We start from the raw sequence: 13,026 nt of genomic DNA on the forward strand, positions 1-13,026 counted from the left end.
ATAATTAATTAATTAAATGTGTCATTAATTAATTAAATACTGAAATAATTAATTAAATACTGAAATAATTTAATTCCTTTTTTACTTAAAATGAATTGTATTTTAATTAATTAGTGACATATTTCATTCCAATTTTATTTTAATTAACGTTATTTTAATTGTATCATTAATCAATTTAATTAATTACATTTTATTAATTAATGATACATTTTATTAATTAATGATACATTTAATTAATAAATTATGTATTTAATTCCCATTCTAATTAATTAATGACACATTTCATTCAAATTTTAATTAATTAATGACATGTAATTAATTAATGACACATTTAATTAATTAATGACACATTTAATTAATTAATGATATGTTTAATTAATTAATGACACATTTAATTAATTAATGATATATTTAATTCCCATTTTAATTAATCAATGACACATTTAATTAATTAATGATACATTTGATTAATGATATATTTAATTCCCATTTGCCCCTACCCAGTTTATTGGGAAGTATTCTGGTCCAGAATCTGGACTTAGTCCAGGACACACTTTTATCAACACAGTTGAACTTCTTGCAAGATCCAGAATAAGAATGCCCATTCAACCCGGTCCAAAGCTTTTTCAGCATCTCAACTGAGGATAAATAGGTCCTTTTGGGGAATTCTGGAAACGTGGATGATATTTAAAAGACGTCTACAGTTGTGGGAGGAATGTTGTGGGGTAAACCCAGTTTGGTGAACCAGCTGGAAGATAAAGAATTCTGGTCGATGTCTTGGCGAGGCTGGCCTGTAGGAGCCACTTCTTCCGGGTTCTGATCACCGTCACCGTCATCTTCTCACCGTCATCTGATTTAAACCCGTCTGGGACCGTGGAGTCGGTCCAGGCGTCTCCACACCAGATCTGGGTTTAAGGGAGAACCTGAGACCTCTGCCGGTCCCAGTTGATCCAGTTCATTTAAACTGGACCTGGTCCTGCTTGACACTGGGTGTGTTCCTCTGTTGGGCCCTAAATCAACAAAAATACTTCAATACCCCAGGTATTTAAGTAAGAGGAGGTCTCTCACCAGTCTCAGGTGCCTTTCCTGGCTCGGGGACCCGTCACCGGACTCCGGACCGGCGCAAGACCAAAGCTATTGGCCCCGTCCCTAAAGTTTTAGGTGGCCTGTTTTGATCCTACGCCGTTCCAACGTCACAGATCTTGAGGTCCCGGGTTTCGGCACCAAAATGTTGGGTCCTAAATCAACATTACATAAATTCATAACGAGGAAAGACACAGAGACTGTTGGAATGGGTTTAACGCACTTCTGCAGAAGGGGGAGACAGCAGAGGAGTGCAGGGCACGAGGCCCTCATGGAGAACTCCTCAGCTCTTCTCCCAAAGATCTTCCTCCTGCATGATGCTTTTATTGAGAAACTGTGACAGGAAATGACCATATAAGGACTGTCAGTGAATAGACAGACAATGGACAATTGGAAGAAAACAGGAAACATACGGAGGGCTTGACATTGAAGTGACGTTGCTGCCGTCTGGAAGCTCGTTCATGTTCAACCTCTCCAGACCCGTTTTTACTGTCACGTGTCTCCGGTTTGGTGCCGGACGGAGGGACGTGGGTCTGATTCCGGTTCTGTTCCTGTCTCTAAGGCCACGTTTCCACAGAGCCGGGTATTTCCAAAAACGGATATTTCCCCCTCTACGTTTTGAAAAATCCCATCATTTCCAGGAACCTGCATAAATAGCTGTTAAGGTGCTATGAGACTTTTTTCTCGAAATTGTACTTCAACATTAATCTCGACATTTTGACTTTTTTCTCGACATTTCGACTTTTTCCTCAAAATTACGACTTTTTTCTCAACTTTTTTCTCAAAATTTTGACTTTTTTCTCAAAATTACGACTTTTTTCTCGACTTTTTTCTCAAAATTTCGACTCTTTTCTTGACATTTCAACTTTTTTCTCGACATTTCAACTTTTTTCTCGACATTTCGACTTTTTTCTCAACATTTCGACTTTTTTCTCAACATTTCGACTTTTTTCTCAAATCTCTTTTTTTTTCTCAAATTTCGACTTTCGACACTTTTTCTCAAAATTAATTAATTAAAATTAAAGAGGAACTAATCTGTGGTATGCAGAAACTTAAGTTTTAAAAGGACAAAGGTCAATGGGTCACTGGGTCAATGGGAAGTCTGAACAAATGCGTCCAACTAACCTTTAGTTAACCCCAAAGACAATGGGACAGCTGTTAACAAAGCATGTGATAGTTTCATAAGGATAAACTAGTTCAAAAGTCTGATTAACCTCACACCTCTCTCTCCAGAGAAAGTCCTGGGCCAGTTCCTGGTCTGGTTCTGGTTCTGATCCGGTTCTGGTTCTGTTCTGTCCCCACAGAGAAAGTCCTGGGCCAGTTCCTGGTCTGGGACCCGGCCCAGTTCCGGTCCCAGCTGCCGGTCCGGCCCGGTGGGTCCGTTTCTCTGAGCGTCAGCATCCGGGCCCAACTGGACTTCTCTGGCCAGGAGAACCTGCTGCAGGACCTGAACGATGGTGAGTACCGACCCAGGTTGACCTTTGACCTCCAGAACCTCCGTCTGTGTTTACGCCCAGCTGGGTCGGTCCAGGTCTGGTTCTGAACCGGTTCCCCTGACGGACCCGGTACCGGTTCCTCCAGTTCTGTCACGGTATTTTCTTTCAACTGTTTCTCAAACAAGAAGCTCTAAATGTCAAAACTCCAACAATTATTTGATTTATAACAACTTAAAAATAAATATGCATCAAAGATATTTACTAATGTTCTTACATGTTTCCATAGAATTATTAACATTTCTCTATAATAATAGAACTTATTGTTCAATTATTCATTCATATAACACTCGAGGGCGAATAGTGGAGGATTATGTTCCTTAAGTCTGACTCTACGCAGATGACAGGACTTTATACACCAGTAATAATAATAATAATAATAACTAGAAAATTTCTGGAAATTTTGATATGGGCATGCCCTACTGCCCATGCGACCCCTCTCACTGCTTTGGTTTGGGGCTGTAGTGGTTGTGTTTAGGGTGGTTCTATGTCAGTTTGAGGTGTTTTTACGCTTGTATTTCATTCATTCCTGTGCTCCCAATAGTTATTGATGGGGCGCGCTTTTTGGCGTCTAGCGTCGCCACGGTAACGCTTTTGATTGAGAATAGTAATGCCCATCGAGGCAAGATGGAGACGCATCTAACGATGTATGCCTTGCATGGGTGCATGTTCCGGTTCAGGCTACGTTAACGGATAGGTTTTTTTTTTCACCGTGGTAAAAAACCCCATCCGAATGAATGGGGCCATGTGGCCTGGATTTTGACATAAAATTTCCTTAAATCCCAGCTTCATGAAATTTGAGTATGTTGAAGTCCACAGCGTGCCGAGTCGGGAAACATTTGTACGATGTCTCTACGATAACCTGTTGCCTAGCAACAAGCGTCCAAAGTCAAACGGAAAAAAAAATAAAAATGAAAGGTCAATATCACAAAAACTGTAATACTTGGCATAATAAGGTTGTACGGTCGGTTAGGGACAATCGGGCCGAGTGTTTGAAAGTTTGAACGATGTCTCTACGATAAAGTTCGGCCAAGCAATAAGCGTCGGAATGTTCGCCTTTTTTTTTGCTTTTTGGCAACTAGCGTTGCCACGGTAACCTCTATTACGGAGAAAAGTAATGCCCATCGAGGAACGATGGAGACGCATCCAACGATGTATGCCATGCATGGGTGCACGTTCCGGTTCGGGCCGCATTAACGGTCGAAAAAAAGTGCGGAATAAGAATAAGAAAAGGGAAACCTGTTCTAGATACTAATATATCGCCTTCATTTTCATGTTTTTCCTCGTTTTTCCGGCCGTGTTTTAGTTTTTGGGGATTTTTTTTTTCCACATCCGAGCGGGGTCATGCTGTACACCCGCTGGTGCGCAGTGGGACTTTTGCGACCTTAGCTTGTTAGCAAAATGCTAGCAACATTGCCCTTTGGGCCATTCTGGACGATTGCAATATGGTCATGCCACTACTTGGCATGCCCATAATAATAATAATAATAATAATAATAATAATAATAATAATAATAATTAAAGCTGCAAGCAGCGATGAACGGGCCCTCGCACTCACGGCCACCGTCCCCATAAGCATATCAGAAATTACACCACCCACGACTTCCTATGTCAAACCATTCAAAAGTTATAGCGGAAAAAAGTTTTCTAGGGGGCGCTGTTGAGCCGTTAGGCCACGCCCATTAATACAAACCATGAAATATCAAATTTATCACCAGGCCTGGCTTGCTCGCAAAATTTGGTGACTTTTGGAGAACTATCAAATATGGACCAATCAGATGAAGGGGGGGTGCGCTTTTTGGCGTCTAGCACCGCCACGGTAACACTTTTGAAAGACAAAAGTAATGCGTGGTGTCGCAGGATGGAGACGCACATTTTGATGTATAACACATCTGGGTTCACGATACGGTTCGGGCTGAATTAACTCTCAAAGGAATGGCTCATATTGCTCCAAAATTACGCAATTAATTCAGAATGTTCAAAATGGCCGACTTCCTGTTCGGTTTCGGCCATGGCGCCAAGAGACTTTTCTTTAAGTTGCGACATGATACAGGAGTGTACCAATTTTCGTTCATGTACGTCAAAGCGTATTATGGGGCTTGAGGCGCAAAGTTTTTTCTGTCTGAACCAACCAGATGAAGGGTGGGCGCGCTTTTTGGCGTCTAGCGTCGCCACGGTAACGCTTTTGAAAGAGAAAAGTAATGCGTGTGGTCGCAGGAGGGAGACGCACATTTTGATGTATAACACACCTGGGTGCACGTTACGGTTCGGGCTGAATTAACTGCCGAAGGAATGGCATAAATTGCGCCAAAGTGACACGATTAATTCAAAATGGCCGACTTCCTGTTCGGTTTCGGGCATGACGCCAAGAGAATTTTCTTTAAGTTGTGCCATGATACAGGTGTGTACCGATTTTCGTGCATGTACGTCAAACCGTATCGTGGGGCTTGAGGCACAAAGTTTTCAAGGGGGCGCTGTTGAGCCATTAGGCCACGCCCATTAATGCAAACCATTAAATATCACATTTATCACCAGGCCTGACTTGGGTGCAAAATTTGGTGACTTTTTGGGCATGTTAAGGGGGGCAAAAAGGCCATCACTTTGTCAGAAGAAAAAAATAAATAAATAAAAAAAAAAAAAAAAAATCCTGCAAATACAATAGGGCCTTCGCACCGCAAGTGCTCGGGCCCTAATAATAATAAACACGACTAAGACATGACTAAAAGGAGAATGAACGTGACTAAAAACTAAAATGATAGCTGGTAAAAGCCAGCTATCCAGCTACTATCTTTTTACCAGCATGGTATCAACCATTAATGTATGCAGACAAGGTAAAAAAAGAAAAGAAGATAGCTGGACCCAAAGACTAGACTGAAACTAAAATTGAAACAGACTGAAAAAAACAACATTAGCTCCATGTGGTGAATAAAACCCTGGTTTACAAATCGTTGCATCCTGTTCATTAACATTTGAGCCACAACTGTTGAAGTGAATATTCATTGATACGTCTGAATATTGATGCTCCGTCTCCAGGAGCTTCCTCTTCCTCCCTCTTCACTCAGACCTCTTCCTCTCCCTCCTCCTCTTCCTCTTCACTAGGACCTTTTCCTCTTCCTCTCCATCCCCAGCTAATGAATATTCATTAACTCCAGGGTCGGAGTCGTCGGGGGGGAAACACATGTTTATCTCCCCCCACCAGGTCATGTGACCTGGTGGGGGGAGATAAACATGCAGGTCATGTGACCTGCATGTCTCCCTGTTTTAATTAACCGAGCAACAATGGAGGCCCTGAATTAACGAGATAAGACGCCTCTCCGCCCCGGCTGCTGCTGAACACGTTGATCTGCTGCTCCGATACCTGAACTCTGTTAATAACGTCCTGCTGACGTTAATAATGTCGTCTTGATGAACTTATTTACATAAATCCTGGTTCTGGTTTGGTCTCTGAGCTCCTGTTAGCGGGGGATTAGCGGGTTCTGCTGTCTTTGCTAATGAAACGCTGGAATGCTGATTGTCTCCATGTTAGAGTCCAGCTTCCTCTGTTTTAACTTTAACTTTCTGTTAACGTCTCCATGGCTAGAACGTTGGAAAGACTGTTAAACCAATGTTTTACTCTGGGAGGTTCAGTCTCTTCCAGGAAATTACTACTGTACACAGAGTTTAGTCTGAACTGAGCACAAAATGACCATCTTTTTATCTGCGCCGGACACTCCTAAGTGGTACGAGGGGGTTAGCTGGAATCCTGTTTCCAGCAGGATGAATATTCATGTGTTCACTGTTGCCGGGTGACATTTATTTATTTATTTATTTTTTGCACAGTGATAATACAATAATTTTTTTATCATATAAAGACAAATAATTTGTGCAGGAGAGGAAAAGAAGCCCGAAGGGCTTATAAGAAATCCTCCCCCAATACAAAATCACCAAAAACAAATCAGTCAATAGCAAAAGAATAGAAAGGAAAAAAGAAAAGGTAAAATAAACAAAGAAAAATACAATAAGTACACAAACAAAAATATCCATGAAATGGCAATTTCATTTCCGTAATAATAGCCTGTTAATTTTGTCTAGATAAAAGATTCCCCACCAAGCTGGTCCTAAACGTTTTTAAAGGAGCTTGAGGCTCCTTTTAAGAAATGAGACTCTCTAGCGCCACCCTTCACCACGACGGCCGTTGGGGGTACTGCAGCCAACAGTGAAGCCGGCACGGGAGAACGGGGAGAACGGGCATGCAGAGGGGGAAAAAGGAAAAAAGAGGAAAAAAAGGAAAAAATAGGAAAAAAAGAGGAAAAAAAGAGGAAAAAAGAGGAAAAAAGGAAAAAAAATAAGGGAAAAAAAGGAAAAAAGAGGAAAAAAGGAAAAAAAGAGAAAAAAAGAGGAAAAAAAGAGGAGAAAAATAAGGGAAAAAAAGGAAAAAAGAGGAAAAAGAGGAAAAAAGGAAAAAAAGAGAAAAAAAGAGGAAAAAAAGAGGAGAAAAAGGAAAAAAAAGTGGGAAAAAGAGAAAAAAAGAGGAAAAAAATAAGGGAAAAAAAGGAAAAAAGAGGAAAGAGGAAAAAAGGAAAAAAAGAGAAAAAAAGAGGAAAAAAAGAGAAAAAAAGAGGAAAAAAAGAGGAGAAAAAGGAAAAAAGAGGAAAAAGAAGAGAAAAAAGAGGAAAATAAGAGAGAAAAAGAGGAAAAAAGAGGAAAAGAGGAGGAAAAAATGGGAAAAAAAAGAGGAAAAATAGGAAAAAAAGAGAAAAAAAGAGGAAAAAATAGGAAAAAAAGATAAAAGAAGAGGAAAAAGGGAAAAAAGTGGGAAAAAGAGAAAAAAAGAGGAAAAAAATAAGGGAAAAAAAGGAAAAAAGAGGAAAAAAGGAAAAAAAGAGAAAAAAAGAGGAAAAAAAGAGAATAAAAGAGGAAAAAAAGAGGAGAAAAAGGAAAAAAAAGAGGAGAAAAGAGGAAAAAAGAGGAAGAAAAGGAAAACATAGGAAAAAAGCGAAAAAAGGCGAAAAAAATTTGAAAAAGTAGGAAAAAAAGGAAAAAATAGGAAAAAATAGGAAAAAAAGATAAAAGAAGAGGAAAAAGGGAAAAAAGTGGGAAAAAGAGAAAAAAAGAGGAAAAAAATAAGGGAAAAAAAGGAAAAAAGAGGAAAAAGAGGAAAAAAGGAAAAAAAGAGAAAAAAAGAGGAGAAAAAGGTAAAAAAGAGGAGAAAAGAGGAAGAAAAGGAAAAAATAGGAAAAAAAGGAAAAAAGAGAAAAAATAAGAGAGAAAAAGAGGAAAAAATAGGAAAAAAGAGGAAAAAAACAGAAACAATGAAAAAAGAGAAAAAAAGAGGAAAAAAGAGGAAAAAATAGGAAAAAAGAGACATGACACTGCAGCCAACAGTGAAGCCGGCACGGGAGAACGGGGAGAACGTGCATGCAGCGTCATGTGACGTCACATCCACAGGACAGCGCGGGAAATTCGGGACAGAATTGCAGCACATTTTGCAGCAACAGCCTGTTCAAGGCAACGGAGAGATACACTAGAGGAATCATTCTTTTGGGTTTGGAACGCTTCATCTGACATTATTACTAGAAAACTTAAAATGTATACAGATTTTTTTCATAAATCCTGCCACAATCCTGCCTCATGCTCCTTTAAGGATGAGGCTAATTTAAGAGATCTATCTAAACAGTTCCAGAGTTGAGGGCCATGGAATCTGATAAAGGATTGCTGACTGCAGGTAAAAGACAAAGAGGTAAATGAAAGTTCTTCCACCTCTAACTGAATGAGAATGAATATCTGATGATAACAGAAAAAAATTATGAAAAGTGCCTGGAATGTCTTGTTTGCAATAAATTAACTTAAACATAAACAGGCATGTTTGAAACTTGTTAATAGAAAAAAATGATAATTTAAATTTGCTAAATAAGGGTGCAGAAGGTGCAGCGTTAGGAACATCAGTCCCTCACGCTGACAGCAGCAGCAGCTGCAGATGAAGGAGCCATGAGGAGGAACATGAATGTCCTCTAGTCCTGACGGGCTTCAAAACGGCTCTGCAGAAACTAATGGGTCACATGACCTGAAGCTTACTCCATCGTTTACTAGTCTGACTGTGATTGATTGACTGTGCAGCACCAATCGAAGCTCACTTATTACCCAGAATCCTGTGGGTGATGATGTCATTAGGGTTTATCCAGTTCTTCTTCTACAGTTCCCTCTCCCTCCAGAATGTCAACATGGATCATTATGGGATGTTTCAGCCTCACTAATCGGGTTGATCAGTTTGTTTTCCGGGGACTCGGTGTCCTCTCTGCTTTAGCAGAAGGAACAAATTAACCCTGAACGGAGCTGAGGGAACATTGGGAACATTGGGAACCGGCCGGGCCTGAGCTGACCCCCCCCTAGCGTGACTCAGCTAATACTCCCCCACCGTAACTCAAACAGGCCTGGCTGATCCCCCCAGACCGAGCTAATACCCCCCTACCGCCCCCTCCGTAGCTGAGCTAATGGGCCTTCACTTACAGCAGCTTTATTGTGTTAAATGGTGTGAGCGTCGCCGCTAACGACGGCACCGCCGGTGGTATTAGCTTTGTGGGTGACGGTGGCGCGGCGTGCTGCAGGAAAACACAAGACACAGCAGAGGAAGCTGTCCAATCACAGCTGTTTCTATGAAATCAACAACAACAGATACTAATAATGATAACTAATAGCTGAACTAGCTGTCAATCAAAACAAGAAACATGCTAAGAATTAGACATGATCAGAAGTTTATTGCCAAGTAGTTTAAGACACACAAGGAATTTGTTTTGGTGATTTGGTGCAACATAAAAGTGAAAATAATATGAAAGGAAAAAATCAGAATTAGAAAAAGCTTTATTGCCAAGTCAGACATAAATCAGACGAGAGAACTTGACTCCGGTCACCTTGTTTACATTCCACCAGGGAGATTGTGACCAGAGCGATCGGCCAAAACCGCCCTGTCAAGGCCAGATTATAGAATCAACAATTATATTGTAAAAACAGACAGACTCAGTAATTTTCCGTCTGCCTTTAGTCTCTGATTCATCAATAGCGACTCCAATCAGACGAATTTGTGATCAATTCCCGCCAAGCCGAGCTTCCAACTTCTCCAGGGTCTTCTCCATCTTGCCAATGAGCTCAAAGACGCCGCCAGCCTGCGATTCTGTTCAAGAATCCCATCCAGCTTACGGCTTTGCTCCCCCAGCGTTAAAGTCTGAGCATTGATTTAGCTCTGAAAGAGCCAAAACAGCTGTCGACGACTTACGCGTTTGTCGATAGACCAGGAATCCCCCACTCCGATCAGCAGAAATCCTGTTATCATAAATCCAATTATGAAGGATCTTCAACGTCCTCGACAGACAGAATCACCAAGCACAACGGTTTCCAGTGTTTGTAGGAGTCCATTGTGTATCCAGTAAAAAATGTCCCATCCCTTGTCTTCTTGTCGCAAAAACTTGGTCAATTGTGCTGAGAGACCAGTTAATCAATTCCAAAATGTACAACAAGTTGGTTCTAAAGTGCCGGAGTAATGAGTCTGTAGGAAAAAAAATGTACATGAGGTGACCTAAATGGATGGCTTTGAATAATTTTACTTGATGTGGTAGAAAGAGATGAGACCTAAAACTATCAGGTCTGGATCCAGACCCTGGTGGCCACTAAGAATGGGAGATATTTTACCGTTCACGATAAACCGTCAAGAATTTGTATCTCGCGGTAAAAACGATAAATTCCCGTTGATGATGTTTTTGTGTAAAACTGATTTATGGTTCTGTGTTAAATAGATGCACAACGTACCTGAAAGATAGAAAGAAAGAAAGAAATGAGCCTGAAAGAAAGAAAGAAAGAAAGAAAGTAAGAAATGAGCCAGAAAGAAAGAAAGAAAGAAAGAAATGAGCCAGAAAGAAAGAAAGAAAGAAAGAAAGAAATGAGCCAGAAAGAAAGAAAGAAAGAAAGAAAGAAATGAGCCTGAAAGAAAGAAAGAAAGAAAGAAAGAAAGAAAGAAAGAAAGAAATGAGCCTGAAAGAAAGAAAGAAAGAAAGAAAGAAAGAAAGAAAGAAAGAAAGAAAGAAAGAAAGAAAGAAAGAAAGAAAGAAAGAAAGAAAGAAAGAAAGAAAGAAAGAAAGAAAGAAAGAAAGAAAGAAAGAAAGAAAGAAAGAAAGAAAGAAAGAAAGAAAGAAAGAAAGCAGATGTAATAGATTTATAGTTACAAAGATGGAGTTGAATTGGTATTTTTTTAATCGTCATTTTTATGGTTATAAGGATAAATGCCAGAAATGATCGTGATAAATCTTTTAGTCCATACGGCCCATCCCTAGTGGCCAGTAAAGGAACTGCAGGTCTGGATCTTTTTAAATGGCATTAACAAATATAAAGACACGACTGTAGGTCAGTGAGTCAGTAATGTTGCTAGTAATTAGCCCCCCCCCCAGGTCCTCTGTTGTTAAATGGATCTCCTGCCGTTCTCGTCGTCAGTCTGACGACAGTTTTAGATTAATCAGTGCAGTTAGAATCTGCATTCGAGCCTCTGTACTGTCTGACCCACGCTGGTCCCGGAGTCTCCTCTGATTGGTTCTGGTAAATCAGGGAGTCTCCTCTGATTGGTTGAGTCAGCTTGTGTGTCTGCCGGTCCCTGAGTGTTCCAGGTCTCGCCTGAACCCCCGTCCCCTTCGCCGAGGCTGCAGAGACTGATAAAGTCTCCTCTCCTGAGGGGAACTGCTCTGACGTCAGAGAGAGCTGTGATTGGTCTGTGATTGGTCTGACGTAGGGAATCCTCTGTGTGAAAGGCCCGGCGGTTGTAGCGATTAGCTGCTGGCGCTGCAGCTGCTGCTGTTGCTGCTGTTGCCATGTCTGTCAAGGTCAGGAACAGAAACCCCAGAATCCCCCGTCGCTCAGAAACATCTAAATATCTGTTATGGAGTCTGCTAAACAACATAGAACTAATGACTGATGTCAGACCTCTAACTGGACTAATGTCAGACCTCTAACTGGACTAATGTCAGACCTCTAACTGGACTAATGTCAGACCTCTAACTGGACTAATGTCAGACCTCTAACTGGACTAATGTCAGACCTCTAACTGGACTAATGTCAGACCTCTAACTGGACTAATGTCAGACCTCTAACTGGACTGATGTCAGACCTCTAACTGGACTAATGTCAGACCTCTAACTGGACTAATGTCAGACCTCTAACTGGACTAATGTCAGACCTCTAACTGGACTAATGTCAGACCTCTAACTGGACTAATGTCAGTCCTCTAACTGGACTAATGTCAGACCTCTAACTGGACTAATGTCAGTCTAACTGGACTGATGTCAGTCCTCTAACTGGACTAATGTCAGACCTCTAACTGGACTTATGTCAGACCTCTAACTGGACTAATGTCAGTCCTCTAACTGGACTAATGTCAGTCCTCTAACTGGACTAATGTCAGACCTCTAACTGGACTAATGTCAGACCTCTAACTGGACTAATGTCAGACCTCTAACTGGACTGATGTCAGACCTCTAACTGGACTGATGTCAGACCTCTAACTGGACTGATGTCAGACCTCTAACTGGACTAATGTCAGACCTCTAACTGGACTAATGTCAGTCCTCTAACTGGACTAATGTCAGTCCTCTAACTGGACTAATGTCAGACCTCTAACTGGACTAATGTCAGACCTCTAACTGGACTAATGTCAGACCTCTAACTGGACTGATGTCAGACCTCTAACTGGACTAATGTCAGACCTCTAACTGGACTAATGTCAGACCTCTAACTGGACTAATGTCAGACCTCTAACTGGACTAATGTCAGACCTCTAACTGGACTGATGTCAGACCTCTAACTGGACTAATGTCAGACCTCTAACTGGACTGATGTCAGACCTCTAACTGGACTAATGTCGGACCTCTAACTGGACTAATGTCAGTCCTCTAACTGGACTAATGTCAGACCTCTAACTGGACTAATGTCAGTCCTCTAACTGGACTAATGTCAGACCTCTAACTGGACTAATGTCAGTCTAACTGGACTAATGTCAGACCTCTAACTGGACTAATGTCAGACCTCTAACTGGACTAATGTCAGTCCTCTAACTGGACTAATGTCAGACCTCTAACTGGACTAATGTCAGACCTCTAACTGGACTAATGTCAGACCTCTAACTGGACTAATGTCAGACCTCTAACTGGACTAATGTCAGACCTCTAACTGGACTAATGTCAGACCTCTAACTGGACTAATGTCAGACCTCTAACTGGACTAATGTCAGACCTCTAACTGGACTAATGTCAGACCTCTAACTGGACTAATGTCAGACCTCTAACTGGACTAATGTCAGACCTCTAACTGGACTAATGTCAGTCCTCTAACTGGACTAATGTCAGACCTCTAACTGGACTAATGTCAGACCTCTAACTGGACTAATGTCAGACCTTTAACTGGACTAATGTCAGACCTCTAACTGGACTAATGTCAG

At 41.0% G+C, this 13,026-nt stretch overlaps 1 protein-coding gene across 1 annotated transcript in view; it reads left to right on the top strand.

Annotated features, from left to right (window-relative positions):
* LOC133460965 (trafficking protein particle complex subunit 9-like) overlaps positions 1–13,026 on the top strand; it is a 162,012-nt gene that overhangs the window by 73,858 nt on the left and 75,128 nt on the right. The window contains exon 17 of the mRNA XM_061741675.1: positions 2,388–2,540. Coding sequence (XP_061597659.1) covers positions 2,388–2,540 — 153 coding nt within the window. The remainder of the gene's footprint in view (positions 1–2,387; positions 2,541–13,026) is intronic.

Source organism: Cololabis saira, chromosome 15 (genome assembly GCF_033807715.1).
Source record: "Cololabis saira isolate AMF1-May2022 chromosome 15, fColSai1.1, whole genome shotgun sequence".
Classification (NCBI taxonomy): Eukaryota; Metazoa; Chordata; class Actinopteri; order Beloniformes; family Belonidae; genus Cololabis; species Cololabis saira.